The following is a 20,804-nucleotide window of genomic DNA, read 5'->3' as shown; positions in this document are numbered from 1 at the left end:
GTTGTTAGCACATTGCTTTGCCAGCTGATTTCCAGGAACACTAGTTAACAGACAGAGTTACTAAACATACAGAGCAGTACCTATCAGCGGCTCTCTGGTAAACACTGCTCACTAGGACCTTGCTGATATCTGGCTTTTAATAACGCAGTCAGAGACCAGTGCAATGGGGTGCCGGTGTGCAGGAGAGAGAGAGACGGTGACCGCGGATGCACCCTGCGCCATCCCCCTGGCTGGTGGCCACGTGCGCCGCTGCCTGGTGTCAGTGAACAGCGGGGAGGTGACAGGTGGCCTCGCGGCTGGGTGCTGAAGGTCGTTCCCCTGCCGCCTGCACAGGCTTGTAAACCCGAGCTGCCAAGCCAAGCGTGGGCCGGACGTCATCGCATCCCGGCGATTCCCGCGGCTTTAACCAGTGGCAGGCGCCACGTTTGCGATGCCAAGAGCGTGCGGTGAGTAAGGAGGGCCATTAGATAATCATGAGCAGGGTTTCATTTAGCAACTACAGCAACAATGATGCTATTTCATAATCAGAACAAGCTATCCCCAAATGAGACTTAAGATGTTTTAGTAAGTTACTTTCTATTGGAGAGTCCTGCTTTCTTCCACAAGAGGGCACAGTGATTGCATACTAGAGGAGCACGTAGTCTGACATACTTACAGTATCTCTTGGCTTATCAACTCTGACTAGGAGGGCTTTGTGGGCGTCATCCCTTTGACACTCTTAAAAACTCTTAAATCCCAGGACTACTAGGCATCAATGCCTGGCTTCCTGTGTGCAGCATCAGAGATTTTCTTACATCTGAAGACAGGCCTGTCTCCTCTGTAGTAGGAGTCACACGGGATAAAAGCACACGATACTGCTCACCACCTCCCAACAGGCAAAGCATTGAACTTGTATGCCTCTTGTTTTACCTCTGTTTACAAAAATCCCTCTCACCATATTCTGGACTCATCTAGCCACAGCTGAGAGGGTTCCATTTTAGTCAGTATTGTTAGAGGGCTGGCTGCCTTCTGTTTGTAGACATCTTCCTCGCTCCAGCAGATCATCCCCTCAAGTGAAAAAGTCTTTCCCAGATGTGATTTCATTACGCTGGCTGTTACAGAAATCAATATCCATAAAGAGCCTTTTTGTAAGAAGGCTGCATTATGGCATCGTTATGGTGACAATATGGTGGTCACAGCGGTTCATTTTGATTACCTGGAGGTTCGTCTTAAATCTATGAATACAAAAGTGTAAGGCAGCTCATATGTGCGTTCAGTTATTGGGGGATTTAGCAAAACAACATGAAAATCACTGTGAGCTGATCTCAGAACTTAACACTGAAAACGCAATCAGCGCAGTGAAGCCACTTGCTGATATTCCTGGGGTTGTTGCAGTGCAGATTACATCTTTCCTTCATATTTTGAGGATCGTAATTGCATTTCATTCTTTTGTCCTATGAGAAGGAGATATGTAACCTCCTGATCCCTAAGAGGGCTATTATCCTACACGCTGAAGTGCCATAAACCTACAAGTGGCTCCACACAGTGTCAGTCGCAGATGAGCAATCGTCCAAACATGGCGGCGGCGGCAGCAGCAGCAATGGCAGACCATGGCAGATCTGTCCTTTTGTTATTTACAGGTTCAGCCGTAAAGCCAGGCATCACGCTGCTCCTTTATCCATGAATATTTAACAAGTGCTTTCTTTATGAAATTGGTTTGATGATTTATCTCTTCTTGACTCGAGCTCCTGGAAAATTAAACCACACCGGCACTGTGCTAGACCAGGGGAGCAACAGGAAACTTAATTTTGGTAATGGGTGATGGAGTTTTTGACAGGGTATCGACAGGGTATCGACGGCGGCACTCCCTCCTTGGCTCATTAGAAGCTTATTAGAAACAACAGCAGGGGATCTGGCCAAGTGGGTCTGCATTAATTTAATTGTCAAGACAGCCCAGTGCATCCATTTGTTACAGCGCTGTGGGCAACTCCTACCACTGAGCACTGAGGTCGTGCAGCAACAATTGACGAGAAGAGGATATGTGAAACACGGATATATGAGTACTGTCTTTGTATGAATACACACGGGTTACTCATGCATGCACATGACTCATACAGTTGTACCAGAAATAATGTTGTTCTGTCTTTCACTGCCTTTGCATTTAGCAAAATGGACTTTTTGTTAGTCGGACGAGCTAGGGCTTGGACGTTAGCTAGAACCATCCAGCAGCACATATCCACCCCCTCACTCACTCTTCTGCGGTGACTAATCTCGACTATAGTCTAGACTACAATAGGCAGCAGGGCCAGCCTGCATGGCAGGCCAGTGTCAATACGCAGCTCGTTCGCCTGACAGCTGTATCATGGCCGGAGCAAGTCATTACTCCCCCAGGCAAAGGCAGCACTGAATAACGTGCCGAGAAACAGAATAACGTGCCGAGGAGATGTCTGTTTGTTTGTTTTACGTCATGCGAAAAGCTCATCTATCTATCTGATCAAACTGCAATTAACTTCATCTACAGCATGTTCACAGTCCTTCTGTGCCTAGAGGGAAATCATAAACATGCCCCCTTCAGACGGTGCAATGCATTCAACTGAATACATCAGGATGGTTGTGCATGACAAAATAGTCAGATGGAAATTACTTGGATTATAAAATGCATGAGTGAAGAAAGTAAAAATAATAATGGCGCTTTTTTTTTTGTTCGCTGCTAAGAGCAAAACTGCCATGAGAGGTTAAAAACCCTCAGTGTGAGTTTATGTGTATGTGTTTTGTGCGTGTGTGTGTGTGTGTGTGTGTGTGTGTGTGTGTGTGTGTGTGTGTGTGTGTGTGTGTGGAGGGGTGGACAGGGAAATTGAAAGGGAAGGCAGAGAGAGAAAGAGAGAGAGAGCGAGCAGGAGAGAGGGAGCATTAGTCTGTGAGGCCCTTGTAATGATCCTCTTAGCACCTAGCCGCCCACACACCCACACACACAGACGCACTCATGTCTGTCTGTTGTGAGGTACTTGCTGGGGTATTAAATGGTGAACAGGGATGATTTCATACTTGTCAGAAATTCCATTTATAATCGGTGACATCCATAGTCACATTCAAACAAACAGATAGTTTACAGCAGCACAACACTCAGACATAAAATCTGACACTTTTCCCTTGCTCTGTGGATTTTGAATAAGCAATACAACACACAGTTTTTTTCTCAACACGCAGAGCCCCCCCCCCCCCCCCCCCTAATTTTCAAAGCAACAACCAATCATTAAAATGTAAGCCCAACAGTCGCTAAGCAGCAGGAGCATGACGTTAGTAGTCCTCAGCAGAGCTCAAGTCATACCAATTCCCAGGGAAGACCAATTCTGCTGAGATGTGCATTTTCACTGTGCTACAAAGCAGGCCACATGAAGGCGATGGCCACAGAATGTCCTTCAATACAGTAAAGCCACGTGTCTAATAATAATGACCCTATGTACACAGCCTTATTTTAAGACCCTTTCACATACTACTGTCTCCCGGGAATAAACACAGGATTAAATCCCTAACCAACACAATTGAATCCCACCTCACAAACATGTGGGCAGGAAGCTGCACTGGCGGCCACCCATTATTAACCTGCAGTGAGCAGCGGCAGCACTGGAGGGCTGTGTGCGGTTAGAGCCCCTCTCCACTCATGCGCTACAGTACACCACACACACAGAAATACATGCACTCGGGGCCTCCTGTGCAAACAGCAGCGCACACTGTCACAAGTATTCATTCCAGCAATGTTAATGCTGTCAGAGGGTATTTACCTTCAAAGAGGTGTTTACATCATAGCACACACTCAGAGGTAGTTACACTGCCTACGGTAGTAACTATTATCATAGGGGAAAAGGGCTTGTTTTTGACAGGGTGGCTTCTTTTGCAGTGTTTTCCATACGCTGGTTTATGCAAAGTGTCTTTGAAAAGAAACAGAATGAATATTAAACATTTGTTATCTTCTCTACCGGTTTCACCCTGTGATTCAGCTGACTTAAGCTGTCTTCAAAGCTGTGCCATTAACGGTTATCTGTCACCCACCTTCCTTCTCAGATACAAATCAGCACTCTGAATGGAAGTTTTTAACCATTTAAAAATAACTACACCTTATGATGTTTGAAAGAAGCCTCCACAAGTGTGTATTCATGGTCATATGTTGGCACAAAGCAACCTTATTTTAACTCATCATAATCATAATAATAATGATGAACTCATGATACCCAATGAATACAGGTTTTGTGCTGTGTTTCACGCTCAAAAACAAGAAGTCGTGGGAGAAAACCGCTGGAAACAGATTGGCATAAATCATTTACAACTAATTTCCTTTTTCACGCAACACCCACAGCTCTATCAGAGGGACCAGATGACTGCTCTGGCCCCCCTCTCAGTAGCCATGTTTCCTGTATCGGGCCAGTGTGAGAGGGCTATCTTCGGGGCCAACCGGGGCTAATGGCCTGGGGCCTCAAACCATGAAAACAGAAACCATTTGTGTTTCTATTATCTAGTGTGCTACATGAAAATAATATGGGATAATAAACACTAAAGAAATACACTGGCATCCACCATATCCAGTGGCATACATACATATACGTATATCTTCTGCACATGTCAAACTCACCCTGTCAAACCACTGTCTGCATGTCATACTAATTAATAACTGCTACGGGAACATCTAGGGACACAGTGGCGGCCACAGTATTCACCAGGGACACTTAAACCGCATCCGCCCAAGTCTCTTAGTAACCACACAGCATCACAGCATCAGCGTATCTAAAAACCAACACAATACGTCTTCCAACTCCCAAGCTGCCACTACCCCACTCCTAGACCGCAGTGGCCTTGAGCTATTCAGGCCACATTATCTCTCTCACAAAGCAGTGTGGCGACATTCCCTCTCCCGCAGCTACAGCTCTGCCAGCCATCGGTATGTGGCCGTGCAATAATGGAAAGCTGTTTAGAGGCAGAGAGCACTGAAGACTATACCTGTCTTCGCTCTGGAAGGACTGGTCTCCCAGCAACAGGTCCCTGAATCTGTAGCGTGGAGGCAGAGGGGGCACTCCTGACTCCCCAACGCCCATCCTGAGGTTGCTGATGTCCAGGATCAGCCCCGTGCTGCCGCTACTGTTTTTCTTCTGAGCGGCCTCCATGGATCCCCTGAGAGGAGAAGAGGGAGAGAACAGAGGCAGTGATTTACCATAAGCAAAAGTAGCCACATCCTCTCAATCAATAATTTTCATTTGGTTCTGGTGGTGTTGTTGGATTTAAATCTGTTTGCACTCTACAGCCATTCAATTATGTATTGGGCAGCAAAGATATTTAACACACACATTTACTGCTTCTGTAAACATATTCAATTCGATCAATTGATGTTAATACAAATACCAATCACTGCAATACTGCAGCCATGCTTGCATTATGTAACTGCTGTTCTGTCACACTGTCTAAGCCCATCCCTGGAGCAGTGATATCTCAGGCACTCCTCTCAGTCTAGCACCATGCTACAACTAAATGTATCCTGGTAATTAAATGTTACATGTTCAATGCCATGGACCTCTACAGCTGTAAACAAAAGTATGTTGAGGAGAGCGGGTCCGGGTGTCCCAATAACGAGGTCGTAGCGGTTACAAATGTTCCCTACGAGTGATTCTACGAACATTCGTTTTTTTTTTTACACGCGTTTCCCAAACAAGCACGTAACGCGAACGCCGTGCCCTGTTAAGTATAGGCTACTGAGCGAACGCTGTCAATGTTAACAGTGCTGAAACAGGATAGATTAGTGATAAATGCTAATTGAGTAAAAAGCGAACCACCTTTAACATCTGCATATATAACTTAAGAATAAACATTAGGTAGGCCTATGCCACACACAAAAAATGCTAATGATTAAAAAAAAGATTTAATATTACACCGTATTCAGATTTGTTTGTTGCATGACGTTTCAACATATTAGGCCTACTCAAAACGTCCACTATAAGCCTGCTCTCTACTTTTTTAATATAATGTTTTCGAGCTCATATTAATTTCCCTGCTGGTGATACCAGTGATAAGCCCCTGTTAAGAAGCTCTTACCCGTCTATGACTACTTCGGAGTACACGTAAATCTACGGGCGCTTTCAATTACTACTTCAGTTGCGATGCTTTTGGGAAACGCTACGAAATTGTACGAAAGTGTCAGAGGGACACTACGAACTACCTAGGCTTACGATGCTTTTGGGAAACCCGGCCCTGCATGATCGCACCGCAGCCTATGACCGTGGGCATGTGTTGGTCTTACCTGTCACCAGTGGAACTGGGCAAGTGGGGAAGCGCCGTGGCTGTGTCTAGGCGTTTGGGAGGAGAAAAGGAAGAGTGCTCAACAGTATCACCAGAGATTAAGGTTGCAGGTTTACACTGTGTCCAGTTCATTACACTATCTCAACATGCTCACTTTCAGATAATAAACATTATCAGCAGTTATTAGTACAGCACACTGTAACAGCATGGACAGTATGGAAGCAAAAAAGGATTTTTTACATTTAGACAAAAGGCATACATTAGTGCATCAATCTATTTCCATTTAAGTTCCACATGAAAGTTCAAATAATGTGCAAGTACTGTTATGACATATACACCGTTCTGCTTTTCTGTATCAGCTGCTGAGGTTTAAGTGCGACAGAAGATGAAGGCCCTAATCTCCCATTTATGTTAAGAGTCCCACGCAACCATCACAAGCTTGGCCAGCCCAGTCGGTGAGCTGTTTCCTTAAAAAAAATTGTCTTGACATTTAAATGCATAATTTACTGACACTGGCAAGGAGGTCTGCTGGGCTCAGAGAGCAGGGAGGGAAAGCAGAAGTGTTTCAATATGGACAAACACTCCAGACACTGAAAGTCCGTTTGAAAAGGCTCATGCACACACAGAGAGGGCGATAAGAAAGGGGGCAGGGGTTTTCTTTGGTTTTCTGCCTGGTAATCAGTGGGCATTTCAAGTAATTACCGGAACATTGTTCAAAATCGGTTGACGTTTGTAATGAGCACAGCAAGACTTAAACGTCTTCCCAGGCTTTCTAAAAATAAGACTTTACATTATTTCCATGTCTTCTATTAACTGAAGTTACAACGACACTGAGATCCAGCCTTACAGTTGACCATAGTGTGGATGATCTATTCGGAAGGAAAAGATGAGTGGAAAAAATAACAACAAAACACTGATTTCAGCAGGTATCAGCAGTCTCAAAACAAATGTTGAAGAAACGATAAGGCAATGACGCCAAGACTAGATCATTAAATAATAGCCTAAGCGTACTTACTAGAACGGTTCTGTATCAATATGTTTTTAAACTGAACATGGAATATCCCTTACCTGGTTGTGTGTGAACGTTGAGTCCCATCATTGTAAACGTACGTTTTGTTTTTGTGACACTCGTCGCACATGTTTCTTATGCCCACAACCCAGTCACCGTGGAAGGCTTCCTACTGTAATGTCCTCTTGTAAACTCCATCCTCCTTGGACAATTGCGTGACAGACGAAGGTCGCCATACCGCCACATGCTGTACGATGTATTCCATGGGAAATGAGACGGAACTTCCTTGCCAACGTAGCAGCTAGATTTAATTCACTGCTCTTTTACTTTCGCCCTAATATTAATGCACCCGGTTCTGTTCTGTCACTTCTGGAACTCAACATTTGCGTTTACAGCGACGCGCTTTATCCTAGCGACAAGGTTCGGCACTCTGAGGTACAGTACGCTTTCTGGAAAATGAACGCAGACTCAACGATTATGAACAGCAGCGAGGCGCTATCTCCTGGGAAGCAGGCGACCCTTCATCCTCCGCAGTCATTAAGACAGTGATAAAACTCAGATATTGCTTTGACCACATTGATGGTTTGGGGGGTTTGTCATGCGCACACAGTCACATTGGCACATTATTTACATGACGCCATTGAGGCTGTGATGCTTACGGTTGTTTGCTCAGGTAGCAGAGTCTAGGTTATGTGTATGGGGGCAAATGTGGCCCCAGGAGTAAATTATGCCTTTTTCTCTTTCTCACTATCATTGGCCACGATTTTCAGATATGGTAATATACCATATTTTCTGTCTCTTATAGCGTGACCTCTGCTTGCAAATACAAAACATACAAAAAACCCACCTGAATAGAAACGGTATAAAGCTGAAATAAATGCATTCATATTTTTTTTATCAAGTCGTCTTATATACTTACGCTACAAGCCCCATATTTGTAACATGTTGGGCCACGCCCCCATCAACAGCGCAAGACACAAACCAACTTGCCTGTATTCTGACAGCGCTTCAATGGAGACTAGCAGCTAACCACTGGATACCACTGTAACTAACAGGTGAGTAAGTTGGTGATACTTGAAAAGATCATTGAAATGATAAGATCATAAAGTTATCTTCACACTCAATTTAATGTGTAAGAATGTGTCAACATTGAGGAATTGTGGCAGAGTGAGTTGAGTTAGGCTGCTGCTGTTATTTTTGCAAACTTGTAAGATTATCTCTGGCTAGCGAGCTAGCGCTAGCTAGTTAGCTTATTTCCATTCCCAGGTGTCACTTAGTCATAGATAACACACTGTCGCTAGTTTACACTTGAAATTGAAATAAAAGCAGTCTATAGTTAATGTTGTGTAAAACTTTTCTTTAAAGATGACACAATGAAAAGGATAAGTGCCTCAGGGGGAGACAGGAAAATCCATGCTTATTTTGCCAGCACGCGTGGCTGAAGAATGGGACAGGGTCGGTCGGGTTATGGCAAAAACAAAAATAATTTTAAGGCTGGCCATATAATAAACATATATTTATTCAATCTGTAAAATGTTAATGATTGCATGTTTAATCTTAAAAAAACAACAAAAGAACAACATGTAATTGGAAGTGGATAGCACATGTTAAAAGCTGATACTAATGGGATTCTTTGGTGTTTTACAGACATTGCTCCAGCGCAACCTCAACTAAATTTCCCCAAGACACTCCAGGGAAACCGAAACAGGAGCTTCAAGGGTGAGTGGTATGCATTCCACCCCTGGTAGAAATAGGTCTTAAATTGCATTCATCATGGTCATAAAAAGGTCTTAAAAAGTCTTAAATTTAACTTGTTGAAACCTGCAGAAACCCTGACTCCATAAGTGAAGACTCTACCTCTAACAAACAAAAAAGACAATTATGTAAAATGATTTACATGGATCTACCTACACTCACTGACTCACACACACACACACACACACACACACACACACACACACACACACACACACACACACACACACACACACACACACACACACACACACACACACACAAGCAAACAAAGAGTGCCCCTTGTAGACCTGGTTTGTCAGTGCTCTGTTTTCATTCAGCACCACAATCTGTTTGATGTAGTAAGCTAGTGATATTGTTCACTGTTTGTAGTGATACTGTTCAATGTACATTATACATATTGTTGGTATTTTTTTTTCTTTATGTATTATGGGACATGTGTGTGTGATGTAATGTTTTTGCTTTTCTTTCTCTTTATATATACATATGTATATGTATATATTATCGCAAATTAATGGAATATTGCACTTAAAATGCTACAGTTTACCTAAATAAATTATCGCCTAAAATGACAATTCATATCGTGTCTGTCACTTGCACTAAAAACATCCCTGTCTCATGTTAAGGTCCCAAACCCCCTCACATAATCATGACACATCGCACTTGCACATTATCTAAGCACCCATTCCAATAACATGGGATTATCAATAAGACATCATTAGTGTCCATAAGAAGGTTAAATCCATTGTTTATGGCTAGATGAGCCGTTAGAAAACTGCTGCTCTGAGTGATGCAGTGTGTGAGTTTTAAAATAGTAGTTTTTGACAACCAAGTGCCACCCCAAATAAAAGACTGGCCAGAGCTGGCCCCCCCAGAAATAATGTCCTGGCTACACCCTGCCCACCACACTGTCATGTTCTTATTGTACTCCATACTCTGTGCTAGCATGTACCTGCAATGTAAATAATTGCCACCGTCGACATAGTATTATGTTCCATCACTCTACTTACCCTTGTAATAGTAGCCTTATGAGCATACTGTATACCCACTAAGCTGTTCTACAATATTGTAATGCTCTCTCTCCACCTTATCCACTATCAATTTTGTATGTATCATGTACCATGTTATGTTTGTATGTTTTGTGTACATTTACCAGTAGGCCTAAGGACACACTAATGTGAACCACAAAGATGAATATGTCATAAAACATAAAACATTTTTACAGAGAGAATAGCAAGCAACAAATCAAACATGTTGTGTTTTAGTGATAAACTATCATAACTTGTGTTCACTCTGATAGGAGTTGTATGGCAGCACATAGCGTACCTATGTCAGTTATCGGACACTGTCAAACATTGGCCATTCTATTAAACAATCAAAATGCTAAATTTAATAATGGATTATCAATCTATAACTTCAGTTTAATAATGGATTCACATGACAACGCGAACGTTTGCCGATAACACACGCCGTCCGATAATTAACATCGTTACGATACGTACCTTCATATAACTCCATTACATCCAATAAAAAGTGTATTGTTATGTACGAAGCAGAATGTGCTTCGTTTATGGTGACCACCAGGTGGCACCTCTATCCTGTATAAATTCACGTTCCTAATAAACCAGGCTAGCTAAATTGTAGAACAAGCTACAAGGTCTCGTGTCGCTCTCTGTGTGTGCATGTGGATGATTGCATGTAGTTAAAACATACCGGGAACCTGACATAAATTGGCGACGAGGTGCGTAGTTCTGAAGACGGAACAAAAGAACAACCACGTTGGAAGCTAGCTTGTGAGCTAGCCTGTAGCTGTTAAGAGGTGATGAGCCAATCTTCTTCCGAAGACTCTATCATTGAAGTGCAATCCATTGAAAGCGGACGCATCATGGCTGGAATAATTGGAAATATGGATCCCTTTGATGATACCGGTGAGCAATGGGAAACGTATATTGAGGGTTTTGAACATTACATTATGGCTAATGAGATCAGAACAGTGAAGAAAGTGCCGGTGTTGTTTAGTGTGATGGGACCTAAAATGTATGGATTTCTACGCAGTTTGGTGGCTCCTGACAAGCCTGGGGAGATGGATTATGGACGTGTTGTGGACGTGTTGCAAGCCCATTTCAGAATCAGAATCATATTTATTGGCATGTACATTTTCACATACAAGGATTTTTTTCTGGGTTTAGTTGCTCTCAATGTACTTAAACTGAAAAATATGCAGTATAACTAGGGATGGGTATCGTTTGGTTTTTATCCGATACCGGTACATAACCGATACTTTTAAAACGATACCGGTGCCTAAACGGTGCCGGAACCGATACTTTTATAAAAAATAAAAAAATGTTTACGATTGACGACATTTAAGAAAGGCTTTATTGCCAAATATATGAAATGTTTAAAGTAGATTACAGATATAAATCAATACAAAACACCTTTTAACTTAAAACTTAAATAATATATGAACTGTTAACAAAAGTTTAGACTATACTTAAATAAATACAAATAAATACAAAACACACACACACACACTCTGTACACACACTACAGCTTCAATACTTCAGCAATTCTTTTGTTCAATTCATTTTTTTTTCTTCAAATTGAACAATATATTAACTGTTTAAAGTATATTATAAATATAAATACATACAAAACACTTGGCTTCAAACTTTTTAACTTCAAACTATGAACATTATATTAACTGTAAACAACAGTTTATAGTATACTTAAATAAATATAAATAAATACAAAAAACAGCTTCAAACTTCTTTTGCAAAAATATGAGCATATTTGCCTTTGGAGTCAAAAATGTATTATTTTGTTTGCATTTATTTCATGAAATTTCACCATTTTATGATTTGTTTATACCTATCTTTTCTATCTTGTTTATAGTTAATCTTGTTACTTGAACACACTGAGTACGAGAAAATGTGTACTGCCCCTTTAAGAGACTACCGTAGGTTAAGTATAGCTGTCATCTCCGTTTATTTTTCAGTCTTCGGTTGCTGATCTGCCGTTGACTCTTTGCCTTCTCTCCACTCTTTTCACGCAATTGTTTTGTTGCATTTGCTGCAGGTCGCGATGTTTGAATATTTTGGTGCGAAATACAGCCACACTTTTGACCGTTTACCTTTCGGTATTTTCTCTGTTAAAAGGTTGATGGCTAGTTCTGTTTGTGCTTGCTCTGTGAAATGCTGCATGCTCTTCACTGTCATAAGACTGTTGCTATGAAAACACCAATGAGCGTGAGCGACACAGGACAAAGTTTACATTGGGAGCTGGGGCAGTTTTACATGTGCCCCGCGGAATCTGCCTTGCAACCGTTTTCAATTGGCTCAGGCACCGAAATGAAGCACCGAAATCTGCGTTGCATTTCGGTCCGGGTAGGTACCGGTTGTATTGGAACCGGTTCCATATTGGTACGGGTTCTCGGTACCCAACCCTAAGTATAACACAACAGTTTAGGATAAAATAAATAAATATAATATATAATATAATAAAAAATATAATAATTTGTCAACTGTTCATTAGAGTGACGGCAAGGGGGAAAAAACTGTTCCTGTGTCTGGTGGTTTTGGTGTACAGAGATCTGTAGTGCCTGCCAGAGGGGAGGAGCTGGAACAGATTATGTCCAGGGTGTGAGGGGTCTGCAATGATTTTCCCTGCCCGTTTCCTGGTTCTGGAGGTGTACAGGTCCTGGATGGTAGGCAGGTCGGCTCCAATAATCCTTTCTGCAGACCTGACTGTCCGTTGTAATCTGTTCCTGTCCAGTTTAGTGGCCGAACCAAACCAGACAGTGATGGATGTGCAGAGAATAGACTCAATGACTGCAGTGTAAAACTGGATCAACAGCTCCTGAGGCAGGTTGTACTTCCTGAGCTGGCGCAGGAAGTACATCCTCTGCTGGGCCTTTTTGAGGACTGTATTGATGTTTGGCTCCCACTTCAGGTTCTGGGAGATTGTGGAACCCAGAAACCTGAAGGATACCACAGCAGACACAATGCTGTTCAGTATGGTGAGGGGGGGCAGTGATGGGGGGCTCCTCCTGAAGTCCACTATCATCTCCACAGTTTTGAGCGAGTTCAACTCCAGGTTGTAGCGACTGCACCACAGGGCTAGATGTTCAACTTCCCTCCTGTATGCAGACTCATCTCCATCTCGGATGAGGCCGATGATTGTTGTGTCGTCTGCAAATTTCATTTAGCTCCAAAACCGCTCGTGATAGCAGAAAGATTCCGTTTCCACAAGCGAAATCAGGGGGAAGAGGAAACCGTTGCACAGTATGAGGCGGTACTGAAAAGACTTTCTGAGTATTGTGAGTTCGATGCTTATCTAGAAGACGCACTACGGGACAGATTTGTCTGTGGACTAAAGAGTGAAACAGTGCAGAAGCGTCTTTTGACTGAGAAGGATCTCACTTTTCACAAAGCAGTGGATTATGCTGTGTCGGCAGAGACAGCCACGCGCGACGTACAGCAATTAAGCGGTTCACTTAAAGTGCAATGCAATGATTTCCCAAAAAGGTGACCAATGCCGCCGCTGCGGGAAAATGAATCATAGGGATGAAGACTGCTGGTACAAAGATCGTAACTGTTACCAGTGTGGGAAGAAAGGCCACACCAAGCACATGTGTAAGGGTAAAGCCAGAAGCAGCCAAGCCAGAAGCAGCCAAGACAGAGAATGGAAACAGAAAGGTAATACAATTAAGCGCAGTGTTAAAGATAGAAAGAAGATAATTCATCTTGTGGATGCTAGAAATGTTAGTGAAAGTGATGAGACTAAATCTGACACTGACTGTGAGTTGGGACTGTATTCCTATTGTCTGAAAAAGGGAAATATTCCAGAATCTTTGTGCTGCCTAGAGTAAATGAAAAGAAAATGGAAATGGAATTGGATACTGGGGCTGCTGTGTCTTTAATTTCTCCGGTGGAGGCCGAGCTGAAGCGCCTAACTGAGCTTGGAGTGATCTCACCATTGGGGAATAGTGAGTGGGCCACACCTGTGGTGCCTGTAATCAAAAAGGATGGCACAGTGAGACTGTGTGGCGATTTCAAGGTCACCCTCAACCAAGCTCTCTGCGTGGATAGAAATCCAATATCACGCATTGAAGACATTTTTGCCTCTCTAGCAGGAGGGCAACACTTCAGTAAGTTAGACTTATCAAATGCATATCTACAGATGGAGGTAGAAGAGAAGTGTAGGAAGCTGCTGACTATCTCCACACAAAAAGGGCTATTCCGCTTTAATCGCTTGCCCTTTGGCGTAGCGTCATCACCTGGCTTGTTCCAAAAGGCTATGGACCAAGTACTGCTCGGACTGCCTCACACACACTGTTACCTGGACGACATCCATATCAGTGGTCCTGATGAACAGACTCCCCTCAAAGAGCTGGATTCAGTCCTGGGCAGGCTAGAGGAGTATGGCCTGCATCTCAAACAAGAGAAGTGTCTGTTTTTCCAGGAGTCTGTGGAATACTTGGGCCACATCATTGCTGGGCTCCACAAATCACCAGAGAAGGTACGTGCTATTGTGGAAGCACCAGCACCATGTGATGTCAGCCAGCTACGTTCATTTCTAGGGATGCTGAACTATTATGGACGCTTCATTCCTGATCTAGCCACTGTCCTAAAACCACTGAATGAACTGCTTAACAAAGGGAAGCAATGGCAGTGGACAGTAGACTGAGAGACAGTTTTCCAGAAAGCAAAAGCACTCCTAGTATCACAGGAAGTATTGACGCACTACAATCCTGAGCTGCCCCTTCGCCTTGCGTGCAATGCTTCACCATATGCGGTCGGAGCTGTGCTCTCGCACGCTATGCCTGATGGAGAGGAACGACCTATAGCTTATGCTTCACTAACACTCAGCAAGGCAGAACAAAACTATGCTCAGATAGAGAGGGAAGCGCTAGCGATAGTCTTTGGAGTTTGCAAGTTCCATCAGTACCTCTATGGTAACAAGTTTGCCCTACTCACTGACCATGGCCCGCTGACCTCCATCCTGAGTCCTGTGAAATGTACGCCGTCAATGGCTGCCGCCCGAATGCAGCGCTGGGCACTGCTCCTATCAGCGCATGATTATACCATCCAATACCGGAAAGGTGCACTACATGCAAATGCAGATGGACTTTCACGCTTACCACACACATAAAGAGAAGCTAGGCGCAGTAGAGGTGTTCTACACATCTCAGTTGGACACACTACCAGTCAGTAACAACGAGATCAAACGTGACACCCTGTCTGACCCCACCTTGTCTCGTGTCCAAGAAATTGTCTCAACTGGTCGTTTTCCAGCTGCAAAGGACGCAGGCGAAGAGCTGTCGCCCTATCTGTTGCGCCGGCATGATCTCACCATACAACAGGGATGCCTCATGTGGGGTATGAGAGTGATTGTGCCACCTAAACTGCGCCCCCGGGTTCTGAAAGAGCTCCACACAGCACATCCAGGTGTAGTGAGGATGAAGAGCTTGGCACGCAGTTACGTGTGGTGGCCCGGCATCGACTCTCAAATTGAGCTTCACGCTAAATCCTGCCCCCCGTGTCAGAGCGTACAAAAAGCACCTGGGCTAGCACTTCTACACCCTTGGATGTGGCCCTCCAGTCCTTGGGAAAGGATACATGTGGACTTTGCGGGTCCTTTTGAAGGACATATGTACCTGATCACTGTGGACGCCCATTCCAAGTGGCCTGAGGTGCATATCATGGACAGCACTACAGCCAGCAAGACCATTCAAGTGCTCAGGGGCCTTTTTAGTCGCCATGGAATTCTACACATCCTTGTGGGCGACAACAGACCTCAATTCTGCTCTGAAGATTTCAGTGCATTCTTGAAGTCCAATGGAGTCAAGCCGAGCGTTTTGTGCACACATTCAAACAGGCTTTAAAATCATCCAATGGCACCGGAATGGTGCAACCACGCCTTGACACGTTCCTGCTGGCATATCGCAACATCTAATATATATAATGAAGATACAATCATGTTTTTTTATGCTATTGCTGTATGTCAACATGCATTCGCTAGATAACATTATAATATCATGTCAGTAAACGAATTAAATACATATATCAATATTCAAAAGTCAGGGACATTAACTTAGCATAGCAATTACTCTGCTTACCTCGATATGCTACTTTAAATTTGAGGGCGAATTATTGAAGGCTAGCAACTCCTTTTTTTGAGGGAGACAGGAAACGCATTGAAACCTCCAGGAGTCATTCTTGGGCCCTTTGAACTCGAACATATCTTTTAAATAGGGCCAAGGGTGGCTCATATCAGAGGGCTCAGTTCAGGCCGACTCTAGATCCATGTTGAAAAGGCAGTTAGTCAGGCTGTCTGTTGAATGTTCAGGTAAAGCTACCGCTAGTGCTGCTGCCAAACGCGCACTCTGATATCATTGGAGTTGATAGAGCCACCTGATTGGCTTAAACTTCCAAAACAGCAACGCAATTCATAGTTTTGTGTGGGCAACATTTTGGCGAAACTGTGTTCATAAAACGTAACGAGTAACAACCCATATTGTAGAAATGTAGCGGAGTAAAAGTATAGATAATAGCTAAAAAATGTAATGGAGTAAAAGTAAAAAGTATGCACTATTATTTTTACTTAAGTAAAGTACAGATACGTAAAAATGTACTTAAGTACAGTAACAGGGTGCATTTACATTTTAATGTTCATGAAAGTACACTGTCCCTCTTGATCAAATAAACAAATTGATTGATTGATTGATAATTCATATAACGCTGTACGACTGTGTGAGTCCTGAGACATATTGTTTCCAGTATAATAGGACATCCCAATCATTATTATTTGAGCTGTAATCTTTTCTGTTGTGTTAAAGAAAATATCCTTTGTGTTTATTGACAACAAATCTTAGCGGGGAGGAAAAGTTATGTACGAAGCAGAATGTGCTTTGTTTATGGTGACCATCAGGTGGCACCTCTGTCCTGTATAAATTCACGTTCCTAATAAACCAGGCTAGCTAAATTGTAGAACACAAGGTCTTGTGTCGCTCTCTGTGTGTGCATGTGGATGATTGCATCTAGTTAAAACATACAGGGAACATGACATGTATGTTATATGAAAAAGTACATACTTTGTGTTAACTTGCTTACCTATGCAAACACTTTTACAGTGTTGTATAGTAACGAAGTAGAAATACTTCGTTACTGTACTTAAGTCGTTTTTTTGGATATCTGTACTTTACTTTACTACTTATATTTCTGTTTACTTTTACTTTTACTTCGCTACATTTAGCAAAGAAAACTGATACTTTTACTCCGATACATTTCCCCTGAAACCTTCGTTACTCGTTACAAATTCAAATCATCTTTAGAAAAAAAAATATCATGAGGGTAATGAGACCAACGACGGGGACTGGTAGAACAGAGACTGCAAGCAGGTTTGGCGAATCAGTGGTCCTAGCGCACGTTAATGCGCTATTGACCGTTCGCAAAAGCCCTGCCCCCTTAGTTACTGTTGCTACATCTTTTGAACTCGTTCATGCACAACACTGTCTGTCAGTGTCAGTGATTCTTTTTGGAGTAATATCTTCGCGATATCCTCCAAAACAAGGCAAAATGTACTGCAATATGCAGTGGAAGGATATATCCAAAACATTAAGATCAACAATGAAGGGGACACAACAATAATCGAAGCAAAAGCATACAGGTCTCAATCAAATAATGAGAAACCCCACGACCTCTTCATTAAATGCCACCACCAGCATAACCTTGTAGACTAGTCATGTTCTTTCACTGCTGGGTAAGATCTGTATATAATATTTCAAGGTAGCTACCTACAAAGATTATTATTATTATTTATTCCATCTCTGGCGAGGTATCTAGCTAGCTAGCTAGGATGGTGACAATCTAAAGTACAGTACAGTAACGTAGCAGTGTGGAGCAAGATAGCTGCTGTTGCTGAAAGTATTTCACAGTCACTGTACTGATAACTTGCTTGTAAAACTGATGATCCTGATGTAATGCTATGGCTTTATATCAGATCGCCAGGTTATTGCTCTCAGGTTGTGCCTATGCATACCTTGGGATACTCAGGAGTAGGTTGCCCATTCACAAAATTTTACAATGTGCTGCTTTAGTATTTCATATTGTGTTAAAATTGTGTTCATATAAGGCCCAGTTTATAAGTATGCTCATTCTAGTCAGAATAAACTTCATAATTCTCAAAATTCTGACCCTTTGCTTTTTTATTAACAGCATTTACTTGTACTTTTACTTTCAATACTTAAGTACATTTAATATCAGAAGATTACTTTTGATACTTAAGTACAGTAAAGATCAGATACTTTAAGACTTTTACTCAAGTAGTATTCTAAAAGGTTACTTTTACTTTTACTTGAGTAATTTTCCAGTAAGGTATCTTTACTTTTACTCAAGTATGGCTTTTGGGTACTTTATACACCACTGCACTTGTATCTTCTGATGTTTACCCACCCTTTTTGACATTGCCAAAAAATGTCTAGCTATACAAAGCAAATGCATATGGAAGACATGCTGTAATTTGTTGTGTCATCTGCATACAGAGATTTGCTTATTGGTCACTTTTTTGACCGTCCCTGTCTCAGTCCCTGTCAGACATTGTGAATTGAGTGCAACTGCACTGCACTGCTTCCATGCTGAGCATCCCACTGAGGGTTTTAGAGAGTGGGAGGGAGGCGGGAGCAGCTTTTGTCAGTAACCGTCAAATTGAGTAACGTCAGGTGATTTTGATGTGCAAAGGTCCTGTCTAATGGTGATTACTCAATATCACACCATGAAAAGCAGGTGTCGAGTCTGAAAGTGAAATGGTCCCAGATGGTTTTTATAATTTGACTCACGGAAGAAATCTTTGGTAGCATTCCGCTACGTTTCCCAAAGGTGTCAAATCTAATTATAAATTGAAACCTTATGAACAGTGACGCTTTTGAGCTGATATTGCATAATCAACCATTGTGTCATTTTCCACCTCATCTTCAATTTTATTTTTCATTCTCACTTTAATTTGTTTGTCATTTATAGTGCCAGAAGATATTTCACAGGTCTACTGCAGTAATATTTTAAATACATGGAAACATTATTGAAATGCTGAAAAGAAAACATCCTCTCGTTTGATTTGGTGCTTTACTTTGTTAGTTAAGGGTATGGACTGACAGAGGCTTATTTTTTGTACACTTTCAAATCTAATTATATTAGTATTCTCATTTCCCTTTTCTTACAAGACAGCCACACATATAGAGCACATATGTTTGTCAATGAATCAGCATGCAGTAGAATATGTGGATTTTGACACAATCCTTCAAAATAGCATAGGCAGCATTGCATAGTCATTGGAATAGCCTCAGATGACAGATATAAAGTGCCCTGTGATAGGTAGGCCAATTGTTTACAAAGGTAATCATCCATCATTTCAAACAGTACCCCATTTTCATAGGTTTCACAGTGTGAATGTTCGCTTCTTGCACTAACACTGAGTTATTTTCTATGTGATGACGTATTTTGCTTTTGTAAGCCAATACTTTCAAGATCAGTCAATAAATATTGTTGGTTTTGATTTATATGTTGCCCCCTTCTTTATGTTGTTACTGGACATATCATGTGTCCTGTTAAGCTATGTTACATCTGTTACATAGTCCTGGGTTTTTGCTTGCTTCCTGCTCTGGTCTGTGCATTTCTTGCTGTAGGTGGAGACTGGGCGTGGTCATGTAATTACTGGGACCGGCCTACACGGTCTGGCACACAAGGGTGCGATCTCCTGTCCTGTCATGTTTCAGAACAATATGCCTCCTTAGGACTCCTAAAGAAACGGTAGGGGAGACTCAGCAAGCTGATAAGAACCGGGTGACTCGTCCAACAGATTCCATTTTTTGTGGATATTGCAAAAAGCCTGGACATGTACTGTCTGATTGCTTAACATTGCAGCGTAAAAATAGGTTTCAGTACACTGTTTCTCCCCATGCTGGCCCTAACGTGGGCCTTTGTGTTTCTACACGTCCGACGTCTTGGAAAGACGAGAATATTTGTCAGGCCTTTGCTCCGTTCATTACGGATGGCTGTGTCACTTTGTCGGGTGAGCCTGACACGCAGGTGCCTATAAGGATACTTCGTGACACTGCTGCCTCGCAAAGTTTTATTTTGGAGAATGTCCTGCCTTTTAGTGACCACTCTTATACTGGCGAAGATGTGCTTGTCCAGGGTTTCAAAATGGGATTTGTGAATGTTCCTCTCCATGACGTTTCGCTCCTCTCTGATCTGGTTACCGGTGACTTTAAAGTGGGTGTACGTCCTTCTCTTCCTATTCAAAATGTGCAAGTGCTACTTGGGAATGATATTATGGGAGGGATTGTTTTTTTCTAGCCCTGGTATGACTAACCCAATTTCTCCAGGTCCTGGCGAGTTAGATGTGAAGAGAGCCAAAGAGACTTCTGTTAGCGAACGGAAGGATGAGTTCGTTGATCTTAGTGAGACGTTTATTGCTCATCCTTTGTCTCGTACTAGTGGGGAAAAAGCCTCAAAGTCTGCTCCACTATCTCTTGTTCCTTGCGTTCCTAAACAGTCTGTCAGTCGCGAACAGCTTATTTTTGAACAGAGGAACGACTCTTCTCTCTCTCCCGTACTTACTGACGCGGTGTCTAAGAAAAATACTTTGAGTCTGCGCCGCTGGGCTACTTTATTCGAGAGGGAGTCTTGATGCGCAAGTGGAGACCACTGACAGCCTCAGCAAGTGACGTCTGGCGTGTTTTGGTTGTAATAATGGTTTGTTATTACAGGTCATTCTGTAAGAG

General features: G+C 42.5%; 2 protein-coding genes across 10 annotated transcripts in view; one reads left to right on the top strand and one right to left on the bottom strand.

The window, feature by feature from the left end:
* Positions 1-8,181, bottom strand: part of kcnt1b (potassium sodium-activated channel subfamily T member 1b) — a 51,557-nt gene extending 43,376 nt beyond the window's left edge. For 6 of the 9 annotated variants that reach the window (XM_031570475.2, XM_031570476.2, XM_031570480.2 and 3 more), the window contains exons 1-3: positions 7,330-8,180; positions 6,263-6,308; positions 4,972-5,142 (exon numbers count right to left, since the gene is read on the bottom strand). In XM_031570475.2, the coding sequence (XP_031426335.1) occupies positions 4,972-5,142; positions 6,263-6,308; positions 7,330-7,360 (248 nt within the window). In that variant the 5' untranslated portion in view covers positions 7,361-8,180. Of the gene's footprint in view, positions 1-4,971; positions 5,143-6,262; positions 6,309-7,329 lie in introns of all 9 variants that reach the window. The other 3 variants (XM_031570472.2, XM_031570473.2, XM_031570481.2) reach the window with 2 other exon arrangements.
* Positions 8,182-13,909: 5,728 nt separating this feature from the next.
* On the top strand, positions 13,910-14,710 carry LOC105893370 (uncharacterized protein K02A2.6-like). The gene has a single exon (XM_031571199.2). The coding sequence runs from the start codon at positions 13,910-13,912 to the stop codon at positions 14,708-14,710; it is 801 nt and encodes a 266-aa protein (XP_031427059.2).
* The last annotated feature ends 6,094 nt before the right edge of the window (positions 14,711-20,804 follow it).

Source organism: Clupea harengus, chromosome 7, assembly GCF_900700415.2.
Source record: "Clupea harengus chromosome 7, Ch_v2.0.2, whole genome shotgun sequence".
NCBI classification, from domain to species: Eukaryota; Metazoa; Chordata; class Actinopteri; order Clupeiformes; family Clupeidae; genus Clupea; species Clupea harengus.
Note: the sequence above shows the minus strand (reverse complement) of the source record. Positions and strands in the feature narration are given on the sequence as shown.

Bases quoted from the DNA above. Each gene is read 5' to 3' on its own strand.
- LOC105893370 (XM_031571199.2), top strand. From the start codon at position 13,910: ATGGAATTGGATACTGGGGCTGCTGTGTCTTTAATTTCTCCGGTGGAG.